The sequence below is a fragment of the Panthera pardus genome, unplaced genomic scaffold (genome assembly GCF_024362965.1).
Source record: "Panthera pardus isolate Hobbes unplaced genomic scaffold, ASM2436296v1 HiC_scaffold_6, whole genome shotgun sequence".
In the NCBI taxonomy this organism is placed as follows: Eukaryota; Metazoa; Chordata; class Mammalia; order Carnivora; family Felidae; genus Panthera; species Panthera pardus.
In genome coordinates, this window is record NW_026526991.1 from 65,232,380 (window position 1) to 65,259,923 (window position 27,544).

General features: G+C 58.7%; 2 protein-coding genes across 10 annotated transcripts; one reads left to right on the forward strand and one right to left on the reverse strand.

Annotated features, from left to right (window-relative positions):
• Positions 1 to 498: 498 nt before the first annotated feature.
• Positions 499 to 9,803, forward strand: MCRS1 (microspherule protein 1). Of its 7 annotated transcripts, none has more exons than XM_019419256.2 (16): positions 589 to 680; positions 1,358 to 1,572; positions 1,839 to 1,958; positions 2,479 to 2,617; positions 2,985 to 3,123; positions 3,741 to 3,899; positions 4,051 to 4,160; positions 5,000 to 5,108; positions 5,372 to 5,510; positions 7,697 to 7,772; positions 8,135 to 8,163; positions 8,280 to 8,372; positions 8,559 to 8,641; positions 8,799 to 8,886; positions 9,122 to 9,249; positions 9,367 to 9,803. In XM_019419256.2, exons 3-16 carry the CDS (start codon positions 1,949 to 1,951, stop codon positions 9,451 to 9,453), a joined length of 1,389 nt encoding a protein of 462 aa, XP_019274801.1. In that variant the 5' UTR covers positions 589 to 680; positions 1,358 to 1,572; positions 1,839 to 1,948; the 3' UTR covers positions 9,454 to 9,803. The 7 variants fall into 7 exon arrangements, with proteins under 7 accessions (XP_019274804.1, XP_019274803.1, XP_019274800.1 ...); XM_019419257.2 differs by having other exon boundaries at positions 1,358 to 1,514; XM_019419258.2 differs by lacking the exon at positions 1,358 to 1,572 and having other exon boundaries at positions 551 to 680; positions 1,839 to 2,032.
• Positions 9,794 to 27,544, reverse strand: KCNH3 (potassium voltage-gated channel subfamily H member 3). 3 transcript variants are annotated; one of them, XM_019419251.2, is made up of 15 exons: positions 26,827 to 27,544; positions 25,067 to 25,300; positions 24,445 to 24,579; positions 23,539 to 23,672; positions 22,855 to 23,098; positions 22,308 to 22,465; positions 22,015 to 22,222; positions 17,866 to 18,147; positions 17,371 to 17,570; positions 16,649 to 16,898; positions 13,163 to 13,380; positions 12,071 to 12,402; positions 11,587 to 11,693; positions 10,877 to 10,953; positions 9,794 to 10,755 (listed from the first exon to the last, which is right to left on the reverse strand). In XM_019419251.2, the coding sequence occupies exons 1-15, from the start codon at positions 26,900 to 26,902 to the stop codon at positions 10,159 to 10,161; spliced, it is 3,252 nt and encodes a 1,083-aa protein (XP_019274796.2). In that variant the 5' UTR covers positions 26,903 to 27,544; the 3' UTR covers positions 9,794 to 10,158. The 3 variants fall into 3 exon arrangements, with proteins under 3 accessions (XP_019274796.2, XP_053750945.1, XP_053750944.1); XM_053894970.1 differs by having other exon boundaries at positions 25,067 to 25,296; positions 26,827 to 27,543; XM_053894969.1 differs by lacking the exon at positions 24,445 to 24,579.

Genomic DNA, 27,544 nt, shown 5'->3' on the forward strand with positions numbered 1-27,544 from the left:
GGACTTCTCTCTTACCTACCGAGGTCCACAACTGCTTCCAGCAGTCCTGATGGGATCGGGCTGCCACTGGGCATTGCTCTTTCCTCAGGACCTCTACCTCAGGCCCACGACCCTCCATCCGTTCCTTAGACATCAACCTCCCCGCCTTCTGTACGCCACACCTCTCCAGCTGGAGCGAACGCCACATCATCTCCCCGTGTTGTGCCTAGCACAGGGCCCGACACACAGCAGTTTCTTTAAAACCGCTGGGAGAATCAAACAATACATCGTTGCCCCTGGGAAACCATCAAAGGCTCCTATACCCCGTGGGAATTCGAAAGCCGAAGTGGGGTCCCCCGCCCACCCTACCTCCAGCCCGCCTCTCAGTCTATCCTACACCAAGTCTCGCCTTTCCATTAATCTCTTCAAGCGAGTAATCTTTCTGGGGCCTATAATCCCTCATGTTTCCCCCTATGTTGTCCCAATTGTGAAAACCTTTTATTTCGACTATTAGCAAAAAGTCGGCCCATTCCCTGCCGTAACCACGCCCCCTTCATCACATTCCCGGGGCGAACCGGAAGAGATCGCGCCTTCCCTAGTTCGCAGACCCGGAAGTAGATGTGTCTCACGGAAGCCGGGTTTGGCCCTGCGGCTGCTGCCGTCGCCGCGGAGAAATTGTTGGAGCTGGCAGCCTAGGAATGGTGAGACCTCGCGGTTCGCTTCTGAGGGTTCTGAGCAGAGTTTGGGGCGAAATGGAGTTTTCCAGAGTGCCGCTGGGGAAGACCCCCCCCACAATGTTTGGGGCCCCGCCCCGGTAGCGCCCCGAAAATCTGCGCATGCGTGGGCCGGACCGGGCCAGAATCTGGTCCGAGATGTTACGCATGCGCAAAGGTGGGCAAGGCGAAGGTGGGGTGAGACTTGACCTGGGAGTTAGTCTCCTGTCCCTCGCCACCAGTTAGTGGGGCTTAACCCAAGGCAGCGAGGACATCTGGGTACACTCGGTGCTTTGCTTTTGAGTTTCAGGGCTGACTTCACCACTCTTATTCCGAGCTCCAGAATCAGACCGGCACTACTCCCCCACCTCGGGTGTGCACTCGGAGAACGAGGGCCAGGGAAGGAAGGGGGCCCAGACTTAGCCTCAGGCTACCCTTCACCTGACCCCCAAGTGTCAAGATTCCCAGCCGTATCCTACGGAGCCGAGCGACTAGAGCACCTGGGGGCAGGGCCAGAAAACTGTGCGGAGAGCCGCCCTGGTCTGAAGGGGCGGGGCCCGCAAGCGGCACGCCCAGAGAGTCCCAGTACCTGAGTTCTCTGGGGTTAGGAGCAGGCGCCCCAGGGCGGTGGAAATTCGCTCAGTTCCCAAACCGCGTTTTTTTAGGTTCCACGCAGTCCCACCCGCTAAATCTTCAGCCAAAGCTGAAAATGAAAATAAAAATTAGATGGACAGATCAGAGTTCGATCTCCGTTTCCTTGCTTTGGCTTGGAAGGGCAAGGGTGGTGCTGCTGAACTGAGTGGGCAGCGAAGATAAGAAAAAGTGAGCCACTAATCCCTTGTTTCCTGCTGGTTTATAGTCGAGGCCCTTCCTAGCGACTGTGAGTAGAATCATAGAGGTCTGTGGACCCCCTAAAATGCTATGTGTTTGTACATTTTCCTGGAGTCCATAGCTTTTATATTCTAAAAGATGTCGGTGACCTTTAGAAAGCTGTTGGTTTATCAGGGTCATGGCAGAATAGAGCCTTGTGTTTCTTCTCCTTATGTCTTCCCTAGTTTATGGGATCCTGGGGGAGCTGTTCCAGTAGAAGGTGGGGCTGGCCCATTGGAAACCTGTGCCTCAGGGAGCCTTATTTCTCCTTTGCAGAATCTCCTCTCAGCCTCTAAGCTCACCTGGTCAGAATCCTTGGATGAGCCTGTGGGACCCTTCCTCCTAGCCCTGTGGTTTGGAACCAGTGGCTTTGGGACTGTAAGAGGATGGACAAAGGTAGTATGAGGCCAGGCCAGCTCCCCAAACGCTCAGGCGCCAAGCATCTGCTGATTCCACCCCGTGCCTGGCACGTATGTCTTTTCGTCCTGACTGGGCATTGCCACCTCCCCCTGGGCCAGCACCACCCACGTACCTCTCGGCAGAGGCCACAATTGACTGACTTGCTGTTGAGCTGCCGCTCTTTGGCACGGCTGCATTTTGATGGCAGAGGGAGCAGTTATGCCCAGAGCCCGGTGTGTCGGCATCACCAGTCTGACCTGAGCACCATGTGCTGCACGACATGACACGTGGCACCGGGAGAACTGCCCAGCGTGGAAGGTCTGGGCCAGGTCTGAGCCCAGATGGGATCTGGATGGCCAAGGAACTCCCACCTTAAAACCTCAAATGTCAAGGAAGCAGGGGAAGGGCCAGGAGGGCTGGCAGGGGGAGGAGGAGCAGAGGAGGGGTCCCATGTTCAGAGGCTCAAGGCTCTACTAGGCACTTAGGAGACTTGAGTTCACTACTTTTCTTTTTCTAGATTCTCAGGGGCTGCTAGATTCATCTCTGATGGCATCAGGCACTGCCAGCCGCTCAGAGGATGAGGAGTCGCTGGCAGGGCAGAAGCGGGCTTCCTCCCAGGCCTTGGGCACCATCCCTAAACGGAGAAGCTCCTCCAGGTAGTAAGGGTTCGAAGGGCCAGGAACTGGGCAAGGGCATTAGGTGCTACATGTCTTCACCACTGTTGCAGTGGCTACCCGAGCCCCTCTGGAGCCTAAGTACTGGCGGAGCCTTGTGCTTTTCCTACCAAATCCCTCTTGTGGGATATGGGCCAAGGGAGGGTGATCTGAGGTCTTTGACATGGAATCTTTGTGGTGCAATACCCTGTCATCTCAGAGGGATGGAGCATAGCAGTTCCGTGCCCCATCCACTGAGCCAGAGCAGTTAGTGCCCAGCTGGGAACCTGCTCTGTTTCAGAGGCTGAGTGTGTGCAGGTGGGTCCTAGTGAAGGGGCAAGGGATGCTCACTGGGTAGGACTCTCCACAGGTTCATCAAGAGGAAGAAGTTTGATGATGAACTAGTGGAGAGCAGCCTGGCTAAGTCCTCTACCCGCGCGAAGGGAGCCAGTGGGGTGGAACCAGGGCGCTGTTCGGGGAGTGAACCTTCCTCCAGTGAGAAGAAGAAGGTGAGGGATTGGGAGATGTGGGGGCCAGGGCCAGATTTTGTTTTTCCCCACCACCTTTGCCAGCTGACAGGGGCCCTGGCAAAGGAGACTTGTGAGAAAATTGGGTGGCCTCAGCCCCAACCTCAGATGCCTCCCTCCTGAGAGCCCATCGCTCCCTACTCCCCCTTTCTTGCTGCACCCCCCCCCCCCCCACACACACACACCCTGTCAATGCGTCCTGTATCACATTCTGTGTGGGAGGCATGGAGCGTGCATCTATTCTGGGAGCAGACAGCCTGTTCCCAGCATTGCTGGGTGTAAAAATAACCCCCAGGTGGCATTGCTCTGGCCCTAGACACCGTACCAATAAGAGTGGTTTCCTGGTATCCTCCCCACCCACCCTCCACTCTGGGGTTGAGGGTGCCACCAGCAAAGAGAAGACCCCATATGTTCAAGGATTATGTAGAAGTACTTTGGTAGAGGTGGGAGGGGGAGGGGTGGAGACTAGAAAGCCGAGCTCCTGCCTGTGTTGCTTATGGTTGGGTGGGACCGGGGCCACCACACAGTGTGTGAAGTTCAGGGTCCAAAGCCCCATCTGCCCTGATGCCGGCTTTGAGCTCTTCCTGTCCTCTGCTCAGGTGTCCAAGGCCCCTAGCACTCCCGTGCCGCCCAGCCCAGCCCCAACCCCTGGACTCACCAAGCGCGTGAAGAAGAGCAAACAGCCACTTCAGGTGACCAAGGATTTGGGCCGCTGGAAGCCAGCGGATGACCTCCTGCTCATCAATGCTGTGCTGCAGGTAGTGCTTCCCACTGCAGGCTTCACGTCCCCCCTCTCCCCTCGGCCTGCGGTTCCCAGCCCCTGCACTAGCCCAGCAGCACCCTGGGGGTGGCAGGGGAAGGGTCCTTCCCAGCTCTAGGGCTGGGACCAACCCATCTGGGGCCTTGCAGACCAACGACCTGACATCTGTCCACCTGGGCGTGAAGTTCAGCTGCCGCTTCACCCTTCGGGAAGTCCAGGAGCGCTGGTACGCCCTGCTCTACGATCCGGTCATCTCCAAGTGAGTGGGGCCAGCTCTGGCAGCATGGAGGGACGAGGAACACTAGAATTTGGCTCCTGAAACAGAGAGAACTATACAAGGGCCCAAGGGAGGGGCCTGAGAGGCAGGACTCATGGGGCCTTGCATCCTCTGGGATGATATTGAAACCAGGCAGGCTTGGGAGGGAAGCTTCTTCCTGCTGCCAACCCGGCTAGTCCTGGCTTGATGCCAGAAGCAGGGGATCTGGAAGCTGCAGAAGCAGCCTGGAAAAAATATCCGAATGAGCGCCAGGAGCCCTGGTTCCACCAGGGTGGTCTTGGGCAGGTCACTTTCCATCCTTTCCCCACTGACCTCCACAAGAAGGAGTTGGAACAAAAGAACACCAAGGCCCCTAATAGTCCAAGTTTCAAGTAAGCCTGCGTGCATACGCCGCGCACACTCTTCCTCCTCACACTTCGTTTAACATTGTCATTGCTGGCGGGATGCTTACCACCCATCTTCTGTTCCACGGTCTCTAACACCATTTAAGCTCTAGCCACGGCCCTGACAGGAAGCAGGCAGGGCTCAGCTTTGGAGAGAGGATGTGGTGGGCAGTGGGTGGTCTTGGGATCTCCCTTGGGACTGGTCTCTGGGGGCTGTGCCTTGAGTATCTTCGAGGAGGTGAACACTGGAAACTCGGTTTGTTGAGTTGCCTGTTATGCTTTCAAGAAATGCATGAGGCCACAGGTGCAGTGCTAAGCCTTCGGCTGGTGCTGCTGAGGGCCTAGCCTCTAGTTCTGGATCTCAGAGGCCTATAGGAACCCCGGATTGCTTGACCCCCTCCCTTCAACCCTGCCCTCTTTCTCCCTCTACCCCCTCAGGCTGGCTTGCCAGGCCATGAGACAATTGCACCCAGAAGCCATTGCCGCCATCCAGAGCAAGGCCTTGTTTAGCAAGGCTGAGGAGCAGCTGCTGAGCAAAGTGGGATCGGTAAGGCTGAGAAGCAGAGAAGGGCAGGGTGGGGACCTAACCACTGGGAGAACTACGGATGTGGGGAGGCCCCACTGCCTGGAAACGTGCCCGGCAGGTCTCGTATATTGGCAGGGGCCTTTGTGGATGGGGTCCTTAGGAAGAGCCAAGATCGGCTCCCTCTCACTTCTCCCAGCTCCTGGTGGGGACAGGGGGTGGGGATGACGAGGCCGAGACAGGAATGAGAAAACCCAAATGCCAAGAACACGCTTCTTGCCCTCCAGACCAGCCAGCCCACCTTGGAGACCTTCCAGGACCTGCTACACAGACACCCTGATGCCTTCTACCTGGCCCGTACTGCCAAGGCTCTGCAGGCCCACTGGCAGCTCATGAAGCAGTATTACCTACTGGAGGACCAGACAGGTAACTGGCTCCAGGAGCTGGCGGAGTGGGTGTGTGCATGTAAGTGTGAAGTTGTCTGGGCACGGTTGCCCTTAGGTGCCCAGTAACGGATCCCTCAGTGGCCCCCAGTGTCTTGCATCTCTTGGCAGCAAAACTTCCTTCCAGGAGGAAGGAAAGTGGCTGGAATGACACTCAGCAGCATGGTAAGGGTAGCCCAAACCGTCTGCAATCCTGAGCAAAAAGTCTAAATGGCAGTGTTGTCTCCCACTTCCTGTTTTTGTTGTCATTTTTAACATATTTCGCTATTATGTAAACAATACGGTAACATAGTCTTCGTGAATAACGTTGAAAGTGAATAAAAGGTGAAAGTCCCCTGCACTGCTTTATCTTTCCCCGTTTCCCCCCCAGAGGTGGTAGGGTCTCTTTCTGCCCCTTCCCTCTCTCCACTTTCCTTCTCGCTGCCTTGGAGCCATGCGGAAATTCCCATTGGGCTTTCACACCCAGGCCCCCTGCCTTCCTGCTTTCCCAGGGGCCAGAACACTGTCTGCCCACCTCTTCCTCACCAGCAAGTTTTCGCCCCTGATGACAAACTCGGGGAAAGTCAGCTGACTAAAGTGCGGGAGGCTCTTCAATTTGACTTGGGATTTGGGATCAGGCTTTCGTGGTGCAGCGTAGTGTAGACACACTCTGCCCTCCCTTCCTGGATGGTATTGCCCATCAGCGTCTCCATAGTTGTCCGCACTGTTCTGGAAACGAGGCTTTGCCTGTGCACTCCGCCTACTCCCTGGGTCCTACTGCTCCTGGTTATCAAAAGATACTCCTGCAAGAGGATTTGAGGAGATCGTGTCAGGGATGCCCTGTCTTTCCTTTCTGAGGGTCTCTGCAGTTAGTGGGCAGCCCTCTTTATTCCTGCAGCTTCCACAGCTCTGCTTCTGCCTCAGACTCCGACGTCCCTGAATTCCCACAGAGAGTGGACACCAGATAAAGTTGATTTATGCTGCTGTAGCTGGCTTCTTTGAAAGTTATCTTGTATAAACGTCTCTGTTAACTCAGAGGTTTAATTTTTCTCTCCAAGAGTCTTTTCTGTGGGTATTTGATTTCTCCTTCACTGTCTAGTGCTGGGAGGTCCTAGGAACCGGGTAGATACACTGCTTGGCTCTCAAGTTGGTTGAGTATTAAATTGGTGGGATTTCAGGCAGCTGCAGTGGGGGAGCAGTCGGGGGTGGGGGGGATGACTGTCCCAGTCCCTTGTTTCCCACACAGTCTGACCTAAAGGGGTTGAGGGTGTGGAGCACTTGTGGCTCCTGTGCAGCCCCCCTCACTTCCCCGGGCAGACAGTGACCACACCCCGGGTGTTGACAAACTCCCCAGCCGACAGTTTCACAGCCACTAACTACTGAGCGACACTGCAGTCCTGGGAACAGCTGGCCTTAAGGCAGAAGTTCTCAGAGTTTGTGGGCCCCCATCCCCTTGTGCAATGTGGTCAGAAAAAAAAAACGGAAAAACTTCCACGAAACTATTTATTCTCAACACATCTAATGGACTCTGACATTATTCTATCCTGTTTCTTTTTCTTTTCTTTTTTTGGGGGGGGGGCAGAGGAAGAAATGAAACTAATCTCATGACTGTCAATACCTCATGACCCGCAGTTTGAAAAATACTGGCTTACGGGGGGCAGCTCACTTCTGGCACATCTTGAGGAGCACTTGACCGGCATGTGCCTCTCTCTGCCCCCTGCTGAGTGTGGCAGAGAATATTTGGGAGCGTATGATGTGTCGGAGGAGCATTTTGGATCTGGAGTCAGAAAAATAGAGCTTGGGTCCTGCCTCTGTCCTAACCCTGAGTCACATGGCTTAACCCTGCTTCCTGTGTCTGTCCCCTCGTGTGCACAGGGGAGCTGACAGCGATGCCTTCCCTCCTTAGTTCAAGGCTGTGTGAGAACCCTCGCACACTGAAAAGCACACACAAAAAGTCAGCCTTAATTCCCTTTTCTTTCTAGAACCACCTCTGCCCTTAGCTAATGTCAGGAATTCTTTGTGCCAAAAGAGGGTGTCTCATCTGGTCTGTGCTCTGTTGCCTATTGATTGCAGCGCAAAACTGTTGCCACAGGTTGTCTTCACAGTTTGTCCCCTTAGTTCAGTTGCTGCTCGGCAGCTTAGGGTGGAGTAGGAGCGGCGGCGCTGACCGTCCCCCCGTCCTTTGTTCAGTGCAGCCGCTGCCCAAGGGGGACCAAGTGCTGAACTTCTCCGACGCAGAAGACCTGATTGATGACAGTAAGCTCAAGTGAGTGGCTGGGGCCACAGACAGGGTACAGAGTGGAGTGTGCCCCCCCCACCCCCTTGGGGTGGGCCAGAGCTCCCTGGGCAGCACTGCCCAACCTGGCCTCCTGCTGCTGAGAATCGGGCCCAGCCCACACCCAGTCTTGTGCACCGCTTGCCGCTCTTGGCACCTGGTGTCTTTGCTGAGCCCCATCCCTTCAGCACCCCCACCCCCCCACCCCCGGGAAGGAGGCTAGTCCAAGGTCAGAGGAGCAGTCTCCTGGGTTGTTCAGCTGAGAGACTGAGGGACACCCTAATGAGCCAAGTAGCACCTGATGGTAATAGCAGGTGATCCTGATTCCTCCTCCTTCCCCCTTCTTCCCACAGGGACATGCGGGATGAGGTCCTAGAACATGGTAAGTGTACCCTGGTGGGGACTGTCAGGGGGTGGAAGCTCCTGCCAGCACAAAGCATCGGTACGAGGTGCTGATGACCTCAGAGCATCCCCGCTTACCACCCTGCCTCACCCCAGAGCTGACGGTGGCCGACCGGCGCCAGAAGCGAGAGATTCGACAGCTGGAACAGGAGCTGCATAAGTGGCAGGTGCTGGTCGACAGCATCACAGGTGAGGCGGCGGGGGACGCGGGGGGGGGGGGGGGGGGGGGTGCCTGCTCCAGCTCCCTCTGCCCCACCCAGAGCCCCTGTGCTTGCCTGGTTGGCTGCGCCCTCATTTCCCACGCCCCGGCTCCCTGCCTTCCACCCCGCAGCCCTCAGGCGGGCTCTGCGTGACACCAGCTGCTCCCCCTCGCAGGCATGAGCTCTCCTGACTTCGACAACCAGACTCTGGCGGTGCTGCGGGGCCGCATGGTGCGGTACCTGATGCGCTCCCGAGAGGTAAGGCGGGCCCGGCCCCTGCTTCCCCGGGTTTCCCTCCTCCGCCAGTCTTGTCCTTGCTGACCTGTTCTGTGTCTGGCCCCTGATCTCTCGTCTTTCCCTGACCTGTGTAGACCCATTCCTCAGGTCCCAGCCCTCACCTACCCCGTTTCCCCAGATCACCCTGGGCAGAGCAACCAAGGACAACCAGATTGATGTGGACCTGTCTCTGGAGGGTCCGGCCTGGAAGATCTCCCGGAAGCAAGGTACCGGCAGGCGGCAGTGTGGGGGTGTCCCTCCCAGCCTCTCGCTGCCCTCCGGCCCTGCAGCTTGGTCTCCATGGGAACCCGCTAGGGTTGAGCAGCTGGCATTTCAAGATCTCTAACTTGGGAGTCATGGGTGCCTTCTAGCCTGTTCCCGGGAAGCAGTGTGTGTGGGGACTGCAGGCCCTCTTCTGGCCTCCCCTGTCTCCTCATCCCTTTCGCCTCTCCATCCCCACAGGTGTCATCAAGCTGAAAAATAATGGTGATTTCTTCATTGCCAATGAGGGTCGGCGGCCCATTTACATCGATGGACGGCCTGTGCTGTGTGGCTCCAAATGGCGCCTCAGCAACAACTCCGTGGTGGAGGTGAGCTGGGAGGGAGGTGAAGAGGTCATGATGAGACCCGGGGCGTGGGAGGCCGGTGTGTGGGCCTGGCCCCCAGTCCCACCTCTGTCCTCAGCCGCTTTTCTCTCTTGCCCACAGATCGCCAGCCTGAGATTCGTCTTCCTCATCAACCAGGACCTCATTGCCCTTATTCGGGCCGAGGCCGCCAAGATAACGCCACAGTGAGGAGTGGTGGCGGGACCCGTGTGCTCTCTCTGGCCTCCGGTTCCCCTGCCATTCCAGCCCCTAGGAGCTGGGAACTCAGGCTCCTGGAAAAACCATGGTGGGCAGGAGGAGACCCAACTGGCCCATTGATCTGAGCCTCTGTGGGAGGGCAGGGCTGGTCCTTGGGAAGCCCCTCGAGGCTGGAACCCTCCGGCTTCCTTAGAGCCAGAGCCCCTCCCCTTCTCTCTCTGCAGACCACCCTCCTCTGCCCCTCAGATTCCCACCTTTTCCCTTTGTCTCCAGCTGATTGGCTTCAGACTTTTCCTTTATTATTTTTCTTTTGTAAATAAAAAGCACCGAGTTCCAAAGTAGTTCTTTTTATTATATATATTTTTTAATATAAAAAATGGGACTGGTGAGGCAGGGACACATGCAGGGGATGGCAGAATCCCTCGGCCTCAGGCCTGTCCTCCATCCTGCAGACAGAGACAGGTCAGAGAGCAGGCTGAGGCGGGGCACCAAGATTCCCAGCTTGGGGCCTGCCCCTGAAGCGCCAGCCCACTCAGAGAGTCAGGGGCCGGGCCCTCTTTAAGTCTCAGGCTCCCTGCCCTGAGCCGGGGACCAGCACAGAGTCCTGGGGAGCAGCTGCCACTCTCTGCCGCCCCGAGTTCGGGCAGAGCAGCAGACGGCAGCGTGTCTGGCAACACTGGGTTCTGGGGCTGGCAGTCAGACCCCCGTGCCTTCTTCCTGGGTCCACTGGACTGTGCCAGAGCCGTGGCAGCCGATAAGCACCATCTCCAGGCTATGGGGTTCCCAGGGCAAGGCCAGGCCCCCTGACCCTGGCGGGGGCTCTCCAGTACTCGCAGCCTCGGCCTGGTTAGTGGGTTCCGGGGGCCCAGTCCTAGCCCCTTCCTCGGGGGCCGGTGAGCCAGGGGTACTGGGCTCGGGGCAGAGCTCTGCTGAGGCCGGGGGCTCCGAGTCAGAGGTGGGGGTCCAGAAAGCTGTGGCTCGAGGCCAAGGGGAACTCTGAGAGGCCGGGGGGCCCCAGGGCCAGGGTGCTACGAGGGGAGGGGGCCCTGGACGAGGGTGGGGCCAGGTCCCACTCAAGACAGAGGCAGCTGGGGGCTGCAGGCAGTACGAGGATGTCCCAGTGTCCACACACAGAGGCTGCAGGAGCCCAGAGGTGCCGGCTAGGCACGGCCCCTCTCCCGATGCCCGAAGGCAAGGACCCTCCCCGTGGGGCGCCAGGACTTGCTGCACAGCCTGGCGAAGTGACTGCAGACCCTCCCGCATCTGCAGCACCTGCTCAGACAGCTCTGTCACCTTTAGGGAGCGAGGCAGGAAAGAGGGTGAGGTTAGAGAGGAGTCTGGACCTCACACAACGGCAGCGCCCGCCCCCCTCCCCTCGGCTCCCCTCCCCACCTCCACTTTGCCCCTCACCCACCGCCTGCCGCAGCTTGTCCAGTGTGTCTGTGTTCCTTGCCTCACTGGGCCCGAGGGGGACAGTGAGCAGGCCGTTTTCTGCAAAGAGTAGACTAGGGTTACCAGCCAGCACCAGGAAGAGGCCAGGCATGGGGTCCAGGCCTCTGCCCCAGTTAGCACAGACCACACTGGCTTGGCAGGGCCTGATGCCAGCCACGGCCACTTCCAGCCTTGCCCCAGTTGCCGAATTCTGCCCAAACCACAAGGAGCCCTTGGGCACGCTGCCCCACACTTTCCCCCTCAGGACGCTGCCCTCTGCGCCTGTCCTCCAGACACACGACCGCTCCCAGGAGCTCATTACCTGGTCCGCTCTCGGGGCTGCGTGGCCTGGGGACCACTTTCAATTCTGCTTCCCCCTTAGCCCTCTATCCTCCCCAGGGTCTTAGCAACATTATCTTCTTTAACATGCACGACAACCGTACTGCAGACCAGAAGCTGGAGCGAGAACCGAGATCTTGCTGCTGGAGAGCTGACCGCAGGGATCCAAACCCCTTCCCGACCACCAAAGTGCTGGTCTTAACCACCAAAATGCCCAAACCATGCAGGCTGGGAAGGACAAGAGGCAAGAAGTCTTTACCCCGCCGGTTTCTCAGGGGTGCACAGGGCAGAGAGGCAGCCCTGCCCACCTGCCGCCGCCCCCCCACCCCCCAACCTCGGAGCGGGCCTCAGTACCTGGTCCAGGGGAGGGGCTGCTGCTGCATTCCGGGCCAGGCTGCCCCACACGGAAAGAGAACTTGGGCTGGTCGGAGCCACAGCCATCCTCAATGCCATCTACTACCCTATGGACACGGGTGCCAGGACAACAAATCAATCCACGGGCAACCACTGTGGTGCCCTAGTGTCCACACACAGGAGCTCCCTGGAGTTCGGGGCCCAGGAAAGGTAACACGTGGTCCCTTTCCCTAGGAGCTTGCAGTTTTGCCGGGGGGTCCAAGCGTGAGCAACAGGACACAGCGGGAATTCTGAGCAGTAAATGGCCATGGACCAAACGGTTAGGGAGGGGCCGCAGGAAGGTGGAGTCCAGGAAGGCTTCGTGGAGGAGGCTGGGACCGGTTAGGATGGAAGGATGGACACCCAGGGGAGGGATGTGCCTGGCTGGACCCCAGGGCTATTGCCACCATCTTTGCCAGATCACAGGGGCCCAGGGCCTGCTTACCTGGGGCTCAGATCCGGGGGTACATTCCACGGTACAGAGGGCAACTGCAAACCCTCTAGGCTTCGAGGGTGAACAGAGGGGCCGGCCTCAGCCTGTGAAGCTCCTGCCCTGCCCGGCCGTCCTCTGCTCCTTAGCCTGGGCCGGGGCGCGGTTCGCCGTGGGGATAGCAACTTAGCAGCGGAAGAGGAGGATGTGCAGCCGGGGGACAGCAGGGGGCTGGAAGGCTCGTCCGCTGGGGCCGGTGAGGCCGCGGGGCCCTGCTCCCCATCCGTCTCCTTCTCCTCCAGTGTGGACATAAGGGTGTTGTCACCACTCAAGGAGCTGGTGTCTGCCTGGGGACAGTGGGGCACAGGGAACCAGCCTGGATAACCCCTACCGTGTCCCAGTCACCTGCCCCCCGTGACCTCATCTCCCTAGAAGGAGCCATCTTTGTTAAACTGGATGCCCAAGATCTCCCACCCTCGGAGGCAGAGGCTGTTACTCGTGGCGGTGAAAGGAGGTGGGTGGGGGACTGCTCTTCTGCTGCCACCACAAAGCCACCAAGCCCTGGAGGAATTTGCTGCCCTTCAAAATTCTAGCCAAATGTGGATACATCACCCCTCTACCTGGTCCCTCAGGCTAACCGAACTATCCGGGAGAACACAGTGCTAAAAACTGGTTTAGAACTAGTGGTAGAAGCCAGGAAAATTCGAAGCCCCTCAGAGCAGTCATCTCTCATGGTGAGGAAGCAGGGAGAGCCGCAGGGCTCTCTTCCGAGGCAGCCTGGAGGACTAGTGCCTGGCCCTGCCCAGGGGCCCCATCCCTCACGTGTGGCCTCAGCCTCCATCCCTTAAGACTCCGCTGTGGACCAGGCCAGGCCGTCTCGGGCGGGCCGGGGAGAGCCGGCAGGGCTGGCGGAGCACGGCTGGACTGGGCTCTAAAGGACAGCGTGGGTATGAAGGGGCAGGAGACGGGAGAGTGTAACCCCCCACAACGTGTGGGGGTGTTAACACCAGGCCAGGCGCTCACACGGCTCCTCCCCCAACCCCAGCCTCTGCCCACTTCACCAGCCACCACCCCAGCCCCCTCCGCACACATTCCCGGTGCCCTCACCTCTGCGGGGCCTCCACCCGCACCCAGGTTGTAGCTGAGCTCCCCTCGGAGGCCCCGGCTGAAGCGTGGGGCAAACTCGGGGTACAGTGCGAGGCTCTCGTGCAGCCCAGTCAGCTGGAGACACTGCAGGACGCAGTAGGTCAGCCCCTTTACATCAGCATTGGCCTTGACCACCTGTTCCCGCCGGGGCAGCTCACAGCCAATCAGATCACCCTTCCCTGGGAAGCGGAAGTAGAGGTCAGCAAGCCCTGCCCCTCAGCCCACGCACAGAGGGTCAAGCAGAGGCAGCTGAGCTTCCCTTGTGAGGGGAGTGGGGCCTTCGGAGCCAAGACCCAGACGGGCAGAGGGGCCCAGGCTCCGGCCGACCCCCGCTCCTTATCTCTCCGGCTCCTCAGACAGACTTGGAGTGAAAAGCACTGAGGCCCAGGAGCTCAAGCACTTCCGGGATGGAAGCCACTGTCCTGAAACACACCTGAAGTTTAGCTCTGAGATTAACGAGCGGTCAACAATTCTGGTGGTTCCGAGGCTGTCTGTAGATCGGAACCTGGGCCCCATCTCTACCTATAACATCTGCAGGAGACCCCACAATCCGGTATCTTTCAAGCCTCACAGGTGATTCAGGTGGGGCTCATCCAGGAGCCAGCAGGTTAGTGGCCAGCACGGCACAGTGAAGAGGTCAGGCAGCCACGCTTCTTCATCTCCCTGAACCCTGGTTCTTGCGGGACGGATTTTGTACTGAACTGGGTCCTGGTGCTTTCTTGATCTTACCAGAAGGTGTCAATGTAGGATTTTCCCACCACCCAGCTGGGACTGCCACCTGGCTGACAGCAATTGTAAAATGGCATCAATTAGAGTCCGTATCCCAATCTCAGAGATGTTAAATTATAGGGGGAAAATGTGCATCTTACAATCAGTGAACTAGGGTGCCTCCAATCACGGACATGTGAGGAGTAAGCGAGTTAGTGTAGGTAAAGTGACTGACACAGAGACGATCAAAGTTCGTTTCCTTTCTCTCCCTCTGGACAAGAGTCCCCTGTAGATCGTTCCCAACAGAGACGGCCGGCCTGCCGTAGGCAGAGCACTAGCCGCCTTCACAAGGCAGCTCAGCCCACTGCCGGAGTTCGCAAGATTGGAAAGCGTTTCCTTACCCTCAAGGAAGAAGATGGATCACTGCCACCCTCCACCGTGGGCTGGCTCGTGCTGCCAGCAGGACTGAGCTTAGCAGCTCCTGTAAATGTTCACGGACTTTTGCTCAAACTTAAGTGTAGAAAGCATTGCTGTTAAATTGTATTTTCTTGGTTTCGGGCCATCCTTCTGGTTCCTTCTGAGAGCTGTTTGGATCTCAGTGTGCTCATCTGATGAATGAGCTCTCTCTCCTGTGTGTCATCTGGAAGTAAGAGAAGTGTGTATTTTTTGTCTTCATCCAAGAGGTGAGATAGAATTGAGAAATAGGACAAGACCAATGACAGAGCCTCCATGCCATCAGTCTCAGACCAGAGACTGCCCTCCAGGCCGGCATTGCAGCCAGAACCTCCAGCTCAGCATTCCAGCCCCCTCAGGTCTTCCTGGTACTGTCACCCAGCCCACTTCTCTTCTCTTGCCTCCTTCCCCCACAACCGACTGTGTGTGCTTAGCTGTTAGCTCATACGCAGAGGTAGGGGCCAAAATTGACGCCACGAGCTGCACGGTGAGCCTCAGCTGCCAGCAGCAGGCAGAAGGCCCCTGGATGTCCAGCGAAGGAGGCAGGTGGGGGCAGGAGTGAAGGCAAAGCAGAAAACCAGGTTGTGGGGAACCAGGCATACATCAGGGCACCCGGAGCCATCAAGTCAACAGAGGAAACAATTCCTCTGGAATGTGTGTGCAGGCACAGGATGGATCAAAGGTGGCAAAAGCTCCAGTGCTGGGGACGCAGGCAGTGAGGTGAAGGTGGCGGACATTCTTGAGGCTCGTCTTAATAGTGAACAGGATTATTCTGCAACCTGGTGCGTGGCAGCAGTGAGGAGATGTTCTTACAGGACCAATGCCAGCTCCCAGCCACACTGCTTCCTCGGCTCCGAGATGAAAACCATCTGTTTAATAATCCGCTCGTCAGTCTTGACCAGTCTGCAATTGTCAAAATCTGTCTGTTTGCCCTTCCGAATCTCTCCACTTCTCCAGCATTTCTCAAGGACTGCCAGCCATATGTGAGGGACCATAATTCCGTTTACTGGGAGTCCTGGCATAAAAGGCATCTAGGTCGGGAAGCCAAACTCCCAGAAGACTCAAGGTGAAAGGTGTGGCAGCCTCTCACCTCTCTTACCTCCAAGACCCCCTTGATGGTATTTCTTTTTCCTGTTGGTAGATCATCCTCCTCGGGGGAGCGGGGAGGGACGCACAGTAGCTTCTGGGCATCTAGTCTTCTTAATTCTCCAGGTTGGTGACAAACCTCAGCCCCTCCAGGCGTCAGCCACCCCCACGGTGAGTCTACAAGCATTTGGCCGAGGGTTCACCTCCCTTCCATCCCCTGTTGTGAGGCCCTCCATTACCCAAACAGGTCACAGAGTTCCTGCCTGCTGGGGTCGCTGCTGGGAGCCTCCCACAGCCACGGACACCCTCAGCTCTGTGTTTCCAGGAATGCTTTGCGTGTGCCTTCCTAAAGCCCGGTGTGTACAGCCTGTCATCCTGAAATCGTGCCCTTCCTTGGGGACACGGCGCTCCCTTGATCAGAGCTCCTGAAAGCACAGTGTTTGAAGCCTTAGGGTTGGCAGACTAGGTTCTAACCCCACCAGCCAATTCATGAACCTCTCCAAGCCTCCTGCTCCTTCCGTGCAGAACAGGCACGACACCAGTGCCTCTGCCAGGGGTTTTGTGAGGTTTGTGTGAGCTGAAACACCTAAGGGCCAGCCCCGCAGTGAGACCCTTGGGATCAGCATTATTCTGACGTCCATCCCACAACTGCAATCTCTTCTTCCTTGTCCAGGGACTCGACCCATTTCCACCTCTTTCTTTTGCCAAGAAGGGAAGTATATAGGCAGAGTCCGAGCCCTGCTGTTGCCCGCTGGGGCCCTGGGCCTGCTCTGTGACCAGCCCTAGGAAAGCACAACCCCCCTCTCCCCTGACCTGGTGGAGGGGCCCCACAAGAACAGCTCTCATTCCCTTCTTGCAGCCCTGCCTAAGCACTCTCTCCAACACTGCCATGCCTAGCATTGGATTTTTCTCCTTGGCAGGAACTGCTGATCCCTCCCATCCCCTCATAGGCTGCAGGCTGGTGGTCCTCCACTCACTCAGGGAGCCTTGAACACCTCCTTGTGTTGCCACCCAGTGGTCACTGGGTCTGCTTTGAGCTTTGTCTGCTTGGAGCTTTGCGCCATGGCTTCTCCTGACTCCGTCCTGGCTGTTTCTCCACGGGTGGCTTTGCCTGTGCCCCCTGTCCACGTTTCTGCTGATGGGGCCCTGGTTCCACCCACCTCCCCCAAAACCCCCGCTTCCTCTCCTGCCCTCACAAACCTAGGATGGCAAGTACGGTGCCGCCCTTGAGCACCTCCATGGAGCCGGAGCAGACAAAGTAGAGGGCCTGGAGAGCGTCCCCTTGGTGGATGAGGTACTCGCCAGGCGTGCAGAAGGCCGGACGCAGGGCCAGGGACAGTGCCCGCAGGCAGCCACGGCTTGCAGCCTCAAACAGAGGCAGCTGCAGAACCTCCTTGTGCAAGTGCATGGCGATGTCTGCGCGAAGCTCGTCTGGGAGGCTCTGCAGCAGCTGCAGGGGGGAAGCAGGTGGGGAGGTTAGTGGTGGCAGAATGCAAGGCAGCCTCCAGCCAGCCCTCTTTACATCCATCCCACTGGCCTTAGGAGCAAGGGGAAGTGTGGGAGGGACCTGAGGCTCCGTGCCTGTAGCCTGTACCGGCAGGTGCCTGTAGCCTGTACCGGCAGTGCGGGAGGCTGCCTCTGCCCCCCTCCCATCACTTTAGCCCACCGTGAGCTGCTTGGCTTTCCTCCTCCAGGCCCAGAGCCGGATGTCGGTGAGCAGAGCCTCCAGGCCTAACAAGGGTGGAGAAAGGCCTTCAAGGCTTTTTGACTGCGCTCTGCCCCATGCTACTGCCCACTCCTGGGGAGCAGAAGCCAGAATTTTGTGTTCCTTGCCCCCCAGCCCACTCCTGGGAATTTTAGGCCAAGCGCATACTCCTGGAAGGAGCAAAGGCTGGAAGGGCCAGCCCTGGAGGCCTGCGCACCTCAGTGGTGTCGATACCGTTGTTCACAGCCCACGTCGCCTGGAAGTACTCGAGCATGCGCTGCTTGAGGGGCTTGGGGATGCGGTGGATGCGGATGTAGTCTCGGAGGTCACGGGTGCGGCTGTGGTACAGAAAGCGGCGGGCGTACATGCGCTGGATGATGGCCGTCACGTTCCCAAACACCACCGCGTGCATCAGGGCTGGGGAGGGTGGCGAGAGGGGGTCACCTCCAGGCCCGGCCTGACACCACGCTGGACACATCTGTCCTCCCTCCCACCATCCAAGTCTCCTAGGCAAGACACGGGCCACTGTGTGGCAGGGAGTCCTGCAGCCACATGGGACTCCCCTGGCCCTGGCTCTGTGTTCCTTCAGTCCCCCAAAGCAGAAGAACCTCTGAGAAGGACCTTGGGGCCCTGGGGGGAGGCGGGGAGTTGGGGCCACCTGGAGCCACAAGTCTGAGAGTGGGCCCAGGACAGGGAGAGCAGCAGGCCTCACCGCCAATGAGCATGGTGCAGATGGAGAAGATCTTCTCGGTGTCCGTGTTGGCGGACACGTTGCCAAAGCCCACGCTGGTGAGGCTGCTGAGCGCGAAGTAGAGGGAGGTGATGTAGGCGCTGCGTAGCGAGGGGCCGCCCAGGAGCTCCAGCCCCGTCCTGTTGGCCTCCCCGCTGACGCTGCTACAGTTGTCGTTCTGGCCGGAGCTGTTCCCTGCCACAGGGCTGCGGCCCACCAGGTAGTAGGGGGTCTCGAGTCGGCGGGCCAGCTCCTGCAGCCAGCCTGGGGAGGGGACAGGGCACACCTAAGCAAGCGGGACGGCACTGCTATACCACAGGCGCACATGTACCCACTGCTTCCCCCGGGGCGGGGGCCATGTGGATGCAGACCCCCCCCCCATGTCTTCCCACCACTTTCCTCCTCTGCCGGTCCAGCACACCCTGTCCACCCCCTCAACCCTGACCAAGACAAGCACGTGAGGACGAGGCTGTCGTCTCTCCAGCCGGCGTCTGCTGGTGCCGAGAAGGGAGCAAGGCGCATTGCACCCTCTCTCCCGTGGCTGCCACTGATCCCAGCCAACGGGCCGGCTGGAGGAGCACAGGGCCCGCACCGGCCAGTCTTGTTCCCAGAGACGGAGAGGTGAGGCCACCTCCTCTGCCCTGTCCACCCAGACTCCTCTTGCTCTTTCTCTGGGCTCACCTGCTCCCAAAGGCTGCTTCCCCCTCACCCCTCCCACGACCACACAAACCACCCAACCCCATGTTCGCATTCTCAAGCACACCGTGGACGCATGCATATGCACCATCAAGGCCACAGACGTGCTCTGCAGTTGAGAGGATGAGGACACACACGTGTGAGCACATTCACAGGTGCACAGCCACAGCCACTCACACAGGAAAAGCCTGAGAGCACTTGGGAGAGAGACAAGGGCACACAGGTGCTTGCACTCAGACAGCCAGGCAGGCGAGGCGAACACGAGCACACAGGTAAGCACACTCAAAGGCCACAAACAGGCAGGCACCTGTGCACACACAGAGGCTCCTGAGCACACATGCAGACATGGGTCAGCCTGGGACACTGGGCAGAAGCTGAGAGTGCCCCAGTTCCCCCCATCAATCCCACACTCTCTGGCTTGGACTTGGCAGGAGGTGGAGCTGAGTACTGGGCTGTCTCAGGAGCTCTGGCTACCCACAGTCACTCTGAGCCCAGCTGGAAGCTTGTGGGAACTCTAGGGTGTTGGATGGGGGTTCCTGGGGTCCACAGAGGTCCCAGGGATCCTGGCAGAACTGGGGGTCACGGGGAGCAAGGGAGAGAGGGCTGATCTAGGGTGGAGACACAGAAGGCAGGTGCAGAGAGGGGGCTCAGGGTCTGTGGCTGCAATGGACCTCACCTCTCCACATGCGCTCTACCCCTCCCACCTTGACACACCCAGCGTCCCTGCTCCACACTCTCCCGAACGCCTTACACACACTCTCCCTGCCATCTCTACGCCCCTCCTCACCCCCAGACCTGTTTATTCAGCGATCTCACAAACATGTGCCTCATGCACAACGCCCGAGGGCCATGTGATGGGGCTCAAACTGACATGCTATGAGTTAGGGCTAGAGGGCTCCCTAGAAGAGAGGACATTGGTGTTTGGTCTCCAAGGATGGCTAGAGTTTTGACTCAGAGAAACTGAGAGAAGGTTGTTCCCGATCTAGGGAAGGACATATTGGGCCATCCCTAGGGATGGTGACACGTGCAAGCAGTCGCTCAGCTTAGCTGGAGTGTGCGGTTCATACAGATGTGTCAAGGCCTGAGCCAAGGTGAGGACTTGCTCTCCTGTGACTCGACGTGTGCTGCAAGGATTCGCGGGAGCGTGCCAAGCTCGTCAGTCGCTCTTCAGCTGGGCCCGAGTTGAAGCCAGTTCCAGGTAAGGAGAGTGGGCGGCAAGGGGTGAGAAGCAGGAGGATGAGGGGAAGGTTCCAGAGGGGCCTGTCCTCTCTGTCTTGGCCATGGTGCATTGGCAGCTCCTGGAGCTGGTGGTGCCGGGAAGCTGTTCCGGAGGCCAGTGGCTTTCGTTGAGAAATGCCCCGAGTGATCTCCCTCAGCATTTAGTACAATCTTTTGAAAATGCAGCCCATCTCTATGGGGCTAATGGGAATAGCGGGAAGGAACTCTGTGTCTACACCACCCACAGCAAGGCAGAACCCAGGCAGGGAAGCCGGGGGCAGGGACCTCCCAGAGCCAGACCAGAGCCAGACCAGGAGGGGGCGCCACTTCCCCTCCAGAAATCCCTTCTGGGGCTGGACTCTGGGAGGTCTGGGTGTGGCTCTGACCCAGCTGGGGAGTCGCTTCTCTGGAGAAACAAGAAGGGGAAGATGATGTGAAGAAGGACTTGGAAACTCCCCTAATGTGAGCTAGTACCAGCCCAAAATAGAATGAAATTACTCCAGAACTTAGGGTGCAAGAATTAATATGAATATCTGCAAAACAGCCAGCCCCCCACTTGCCCATGTTCTCCATGGCAGGACTCAGAGCCCCTCCAAGAGCCAAAGATATTCTTCCCATCAGCTGAGCAGCCTCTGTGAGGTGGTCAGAACAAAGGAGCCACAGGGACCGGAGACTCAAGAGTGGCCCTATTTGGGCGCAAACTGACCTGGGGATATGGTGTCTCAGCCCACTTTGGGATCAGGGCTTTGCATCACTATTATCTATCTCCTGGCCCACTGACCGTGTCGCCCTGTCCGCCTCCATCACAGCCTCCCTCTGGGAAGGGCAGGTGCCAAGGAGCTGACACTGCCTGCAGCAGCCCGATTCTGTATGCTCGGCAACTAGAGCTTTGGGGAATATCCAAGTGGGCCTCTGGGCCACACACCAGTCTCCGCGGGCTTGGCAAGGGAGAGAGGATTTGCAAGAGCCTCCTTGGCCCTGGGAACTGATCGGAGCACGTTTCTAAGGCCCAGCTGGACTCCTGGTGACCCCACCAAGGAGCAGATGGTCATGCAAGGCCATCTGAGCAGCTGGCCTGCTGCCCATGGACTGGAACAAGCACTACAGGCCAGTTCCTGGGAAGCCACCAGAGGGCTGGAGGGCAAGGGAGGGAGAAGGTGTGTTGGGTTTTGGAGCCTCAGGGTATGAAGAGTTAGAACTGGCTGGAACAGAATGGTTCAGAGTTAGAGGAAGGATGGAGGTTGAGCTGGTATAGTGGCACCATGGAATGACAGGGGACAAGGTGAGGGGAGGAGACAGGGCCAGGGCGGAGGAGGCTGATGGAGGGCCTCATTGCTCAGGGCAGAGGGGTAGAGCAGTTCAAATGGGTGTGGTTAGCAGAGTCAGGTGCCACAGGGACTTCAAGGGGATGCGGGTTTGGCCCTAGGAGGTCACTGCAACCTGCCGGGTACCATTTTGGGTGGAGAGGTGGGGGTGGGAGCCTTCCTGGCAGGAGTTAAGATGTGAGTGGGAGGCGAGCAGCGGGAGGAGTGGAAGTAGAGGTGAAGTGAAGGAGAGTGAGTACACCAGCGGATCAGAGAGAAAGGCTGCATTTTAGGTCTGGGGGAGGGCAGAGAAGCAGCTGAGAGGGATGGGCCTGCATATAACAAGAGTGGGGAAAGGCCTTAGAGGGCAAGGTGTGGGGGGCGGGATTCCGAGAGGGTGGTGCGAAAGCACCAGGCACCAGAGGTACCCAGGAGGGCAGTGGCTCCCTGCACGGCCTTCTCCTGAGAAGGGTTGATTCTCAGCTGGGCAGAGGCCTGAAGAATGTGACAAAGGCTAAGGCCACAAGGAGGGCATGATGGGTGAGTAGGACTCCCCCCGGCAGCCCGCCAGGCTTTCTCCACTATGCCTGGCTGCTGAAGAACAGGCCTACCTCAAGGTAGTGGCTCTGTCACAGTCACACGTGTGTGCATGTGTGCACACACACACATACACACACACACACACACACACCAGCCCCCACATTCTTCTCACAAACACACACCTACTTGCATGTATGCCCCGGATACACATGCAGACTTGCACACATCCCTGACCCCCCATATCAGCTCACAAACACACCCGTGGACTCACATTTCCCTGACACACACACACTCGAGCAGACATATTCCTCTGTTACATATGTACACACACACTCTCCCCTCCCCCCCACCGCTCGCTGGAAGCCTCTGGTACCGATCTCCGGCAGCTCCGAGGCACTGCTCTCGATCTCCAGCTGGCCGATGTAGAACCAGACGCAGGCCACCCAGTGGGCGAGCAGGGCGAACACAGCCATGAGCAGGGTGAGCACCACAGCACTGTACTGCGAGTAGCGGTCCAGCCGCGGGAGCAGCCGCAGCAGCCGCAGCAGCCGCACCGTCTTCAGCAGGTGGGCCCCAAAGTACTGAGGTGGGGGGAGACAGGGAGGTCACCCCAGGGCCGGCCCCGCCAGCCCTGCCCCAAAGCCCACCCAATCCAGCCACACTGACCACGTTGACCTTGAAGGCATGTAGCAGGTCAAAGGGCAGCGCCGCGATGACATCCAGCAGGAACCAAGTGGTGACGTAGTGGAGGCAAATGGACTTTGGGGCAAATACCACCTGGCCTGACTTGGACACAAACGTGGTGCGGAAATTCAGCACGATGTCTGCAAGAAGTCGGGGTGGGACTCAGCATGGGGTAGCGGAGGGGCCACACCTTACTGGGCATTGACACTTTACTGGGTATCTGACATGGCCTGGGGCCCCCTACCATCGTAGTTCATACAGAACTCTAAAGGGTGGATACTGTTATGCCCACTTGATGCAGGGAGAAACTGAGACTTGGAGAGGCTATCATCAGCTCAGGGTCATATAACCCATTAGCAGTAGAGGTATGTTTGGAACTTAGGTTTGATTTCAAAGCCCACAGGTCACAAACAGGGGGAGGGCGTGGGGGACACTTGTCAGCAGGCACAGGAAGCCATGCAGACTATCCCCATCAAAGCCCGAGGGGTGCCCGGCGTGGGGTGGGGTGGGAGGCACAGGGCACACGTACCAAGAATGAAGAGGACCTCCACAGCCAGATCACAGACGCTGGGGGCACTGCGGGCGGCGCTGGGCTCCCGGGCTGTGCTCACACACACGCTGTAGGGCACGGTGACAGCCACGTAGAGGGTGGCAAGCAGGATGAAGCCGTCCCAAGTGGCCCTCAGTGCCCCACAGTGCAGCAGGATGAAGGGTGACTTTCGGATGGCTGCTACTTTGTACTCAGGCAAGTTTGGCTTCTCCCCAAACACCCCCTGAGGGGGGCAGGGCAGGTCCAGCCAGGGAGGACAGGAAATTTATAGAAGCTGAGTTGGATAGGGTCTGGGACAGGCAGCCACCTCCTTTCTCTCCCTGCATACTCAAAGCAACCTCTGACACGGGCATTAGAGCCCTCATGTTACAGATCAAAAGACTGAGGATCAGAGAGCCCACTGACTTAGCTGAGGGCACACAGCCGTTTAGGGGAAGAGCCGACATTGATCCAAGTCCCATCTGACTCCAGGGCCAAGACTCTATCTTTGATGGATCAGGCATCTGACATTCCCTCCCTCAGTCACAACCCCAAAGTGCTGGTGGGGCCTGGGTGGTCCCCTGGACATCCTCTCTGTGCTGGGCTTAGTTCCCCTCCTCCATCTCCTCAGCCTGCCCCTATGGTGCCCTGCCCCCCAAACACACACCCTTATGCGCAATCCACCTTATTGAGCTTGTGCTTGCCCTTGGGCTGCTTCTGCAGGTGCCCAGACAGGTGGTAGAGCACAGCCCGGCTCCGCCGCCGGTTGGCATTGAAGCCTTTGGCTCCTGCCCGGCCATATCGGCGCCGGCCACCACCTGCAAAAGAGGGGCCTGTGAGGATGGTGGGGGGAGTGCCCACACCCCCTAGCTAGGGTCTTGTGTGGAGGACACCAGTTGCTGGCCCATGACCTGGGCCAGTCTGACTCATTGACTGGTTAGTCTGTTTAGAGTTGGGGGCTCCAGCATCCTTACTTCCAGGGGCACTTACAGACACTCTTCCCCATGCCAACTTGCAGGAGAAGGAGGTCTGGATTAAGGCAAAGGCTGGAGAGGATCTCCATAGGGAAAGGCCTGAGACAGGAGTGGGGAGGTGGTTCCCAGGGCTGGGGGGTGGGTAGGGGGGATGGAGAGTACCCCTAGCATCCCCAGCTGCCCCCAGTGACAGCCTTGTGAGCTGGCCGTAAGGCCTCCCCGGTCCTTGGAGGATACAAGAGGGGAAAGGTCCCAGGGACTAAAAGAGGGCTTTGGATGGGACTCCCAGTCAGCTCTGTGTGAGGGAAAGGTACCAAGTGGGTCTGCACTGGGCCCCACTAATTGGTCCGAAAATGGTACTTTGCGGGCACTAGCGGAGTTTGTTTGCTTTCCGTTTCTTAGTAAAGTTGACTTCAAAACTCCAACTTTGTCTCAACTGGTCTCTTTGGAAACAAGCGTTCCATATCTGGGCATGTGGAGATGAGAGCAGCACAGGCCTCTCACCCAGCAAAGTGGGACTCAGTGAGTGCAAGAGGGTGGGGGGACCCATGAGCCCAAGCTGGGTGCCAAGGCCCCACCCACAGCAGCTAAAATCAACAGCCCCACGGGCACCCACCTGTCTCCTTCCAATTGTCAGGGCCCCCTCGGTTCTTGGTGTCACTGATATCCTTGTGAGAGACCAGGAAGAGGGCCACCTCCCCTTTCTCATTCTTTATGGGTATCACATCGAGGAGACACCAGAATGGGAGCCCTGGGCACAAAGACAGACTTAGCCTAGCTCCTGTTCTCCACCTTGCCCGAGGTGACAGAGGTTCCACTGCCACCCCGCCCCCCCCAAGACACAAGCAGGATGGGGGCTTTTCTGGGAGTGGAGCGGCGGCCTGGCTCCATTTAGGACAGGGCTTGATGGAACAGAGAGGGTGGGGGAAGGCAAAGGAGAGCAGAGATGACCATCAGACATGTGTGTTCATAGACCTGTCCTACTGAGACCAGGACATTTTTCCGCTTAATTGGGAAACTCAAGATCGGAAATTGAGTGGAGACTGAGGCTGAGGTGGGGATGGAAGAGAGAAGCCAAGGGACAGTGGATGGGGCGGGGAAAGTAAGGGGATGTGGGAAGACAGGATGGGATGGGGAGATGGAGAAGATGGGGATGGAACACAAGGGCAGTGGATGGGGTGGGTGCCAGGCTGGGTGAGGCCTCAAAAGTGAGGTGGGCTGGCCAGGTGGCCCCTCACCGCTCTTCCGGTACAGGATCAGCTCAGCCTTGAACTCCTTGTGCTCATCCAGCGCCTTGCGGATCTGTTGGCGGACAAGCTCACTGGTGTCTGGCCCATAGAGGAAGGAGCAGGCGCAGCCCCGCTGCATGACCTCGGCCCGGGAGAAACCCGTGAGGTCGCAGAAGCCATCAGAGCAGTAGACCACGGGGAAGAGCCCCGCCACCTGGGCATTGCCCAGCACGAAGTTACTGTCTGCAAGAGAGCACCTCTCAGAGGAGGCATGGGGTAGAGGGGCACAGGGTCTACCACCCCTCTTTCCTAAATGCCTGCAACCAAAGGGTGGGTGTCACGAAACCCAAGAATTCTGTGTGTGTGTGTGTATGTGTGTGCGTGTGTGTGCGCGTGCGCGCGTGTGTGTGTGTGTGTGTGTGTGTGTGTGTGTGTGTGTGTGGCTGGGGGTTAGGGCAGGCAGGTGTGGTTTATAAACAGGAATCAGTGTGTCACCTGTGTACCAGTGCCCTGCAAGGGTCCACTCCTAGCCACGTGTGTATCTGTATATTCAGGAATCAACACCGAGGTTGGTGAATGCGGCCCTGTGTGGGAACTGTGCCCTCTGGACCGAGTCCTGAGCAGCTTGGGGTATAGGGTAGGGCTGGGATGCCCAAAGAGGGCTGCACAACCAGTCCTAGGCAGCCACAGCCCCACTCATACCTCTCCAGGTCCATTCATGGCTGTCTGGCTCCTCTCACTGGAACCCACCTGGATGGGAGGCGGTCCAGGCCACCATTCAGCCTGCACTTTTTTGAACCCCAGCTGCCTGACGGGGCTCAGGAATTAGTGAATGTGATCAAAAATGGGGGTGTAAGCATGGTAGCTGCACAGCACTGCCTGAAGCCAACAATGTATTGGGGAGTGGGGGCACTGAATCAGCAGGCTGCAGGATGGAGAAGCCAGTGTGTGTGTGTGTGTGTGTGTGTGTGTGTGTGTGTGTGTGTGTGTGTGTGTGTGTGTATTGGGGCAGGGGGCTGCTCAGTGATGGGCTCCCACCACCTATCAGGAACTGCAAGACCATGAAGTGTGCCAAGCAGAGAGCTGGGAAGCCCCACTGGGGGTGAGTGTGAGGGAGCAGGAGAAGGAGGGAGGGGGTTTTCACGACTTTCCCTGTGCTCAGAGCCCTGGAAACCCAGGATCCAGAAGCTCTGGTCGCCTACTCCAAACTTCCCCAATCTTGGTAGGAATACCCAAACCTATCTTTGGGGGTCTAGAGGGGTCCTTTGGGTTTAGGCTGGTGAGTTTAGGCGGTGAGGTGAGCTTGGACAAACAGTGCGCTCCCAAATCCCGCCTACTCTACCTCCTTTGCAAACCTTTTTCCTAAATCTGATTTTTGAACCCTCCGGCTGTCCCTGAGCACCGCTCCTCTCCCTCACCCCCCACCCCGCCCCTCCACTTCTATGTTAGTCGGTGGGATAGCGCCAGACTCAGGAACAGGGTGGGTTAGATTGACTAGGTAGGGGTTCGATCTCTAGCAAACAAATAGCATCCGGGGCCCCAAACCCTGAGACTTCTGGCCGTCTTGCCCAGCCTCGTGTAAAGTTGACCCTGGACCTTTTGGGAAACGGCGTCTGGAAGGAGATGGTGGTCCCCGCTACAATCAGGGCGTTGGGGACAGAGGGTGAGAACAGGAAGGAGCCAGGCTGAGATGTCGGGGAGCGGGACCTGCGGGAACCCTGGCAGGGAACGGCTTCTCTGGGAGCCAGTGGAGTGAAGGTCAGACTCACGCGTGCCGTCGAAGCGCGTGGCGATGGTGTCCAGGAAGGTGTTCTGCGGCGCCAGGAGTCCCCGCATGGCCGGCATCTTAGGCGGCCGTGGCCGCCTGCCCCATCCCTCCGGGGCGCGGGGGCTCAGCGCCGGGGGAGGGCGCCCAGCTCGGCCGCCCCCCACCGGGCCCCGCGCCCCCTAGCGCAGCCGTCGGAGGCTGAAACCCACCCCGGGTTCGCAGGCCCGGCCAGCAGCCGGTGCGCGAGGGGGCGTCCCCGCCGTCGGGGCCCGGAGCATGGCGCGCGGCCTCTCGCGTCCTGGCCGCCCACGAATGCCGGGCTCCAGACTCGGCGCTCGCCGCGCTCGCCGCGCTCTCCGCACCTTCCGCTCGCGGCGGCGGCAGCAGCGGCAGCGGCTCCCGTTTCGGCTGCGGGTCGGCTCCCGCTCGGGCTCCGCTCGGCGCCGGGTCCCCGCAGCTCCCGCGGTCTGTCGGGGAGAGGAGGCAGCCTCCCTCCCTTCCTCCGGCGCCCGCCGCCTGCACCGGGGTAACCATGGAGACGGGCACACCCAGGCAGGGCCGCCTCCTTAAAGGGACAGGCCTCCCGCCTAGGGATCCCCTCCCCTTGGGACCTCGGTGGGGGCAGGGGAGGCGGCGGCCCCCCTACCCCCGCCGAGCCTGCTGCCCGAGCCGCCCCAAGCCGCCCCGCCCGCCCCTCGGAGAAGACCGGCGAGCGCCTG

Excerpts from the sequence above, each read along its gene's own strand:
- KCNH3 (XM_019419251.2), bottom strand. The coding sequence starts at position 26,902 with ATGCCGGCCATGCGGGGACTCCTGGCGCCGCAGAACACCTTCCTGGAC. Across the intron at positions 23,673-24,444 it reads TGACAATTGGAAGGAGACAG|GTGGTGGCCGGCGCCGATAT; the intron begins GTGGGTGCCCGT and ends CCTCTTTTGCAG. Across the intron at positions 11,694-12,070 it reads CCCCCGGATCTGAGCCCCAG|GGTAGTAGATGGCATTGAGG; the intron begins GTAAGCAGGCCC and ends CCGTGTCCATAG.
- MCRS1 (XM_019419254.2), top strand. The coding sequence starts at position 2,242 with ATGACACGTGGCACCGGGAGAACTGCCCAGCGTGGAAGGTCTGGGCCA. Across the intron at positions 4,161-4,999 it reads TACGATCCGGTCATCTCCAA|GCTGGCTTGCCAGGCCATGA; the intron begins GTGAGTGGGGCC and ends CTACCCCCTCAG. Across the intron at positions 5,109-5,371 it reads TGCTGAGCAAAGTGGGATCG|ACCAGCCAGCCCACCTTGGA; the intron begins GTAAGGCTGAGA and ends CTTGCCCTCCAG.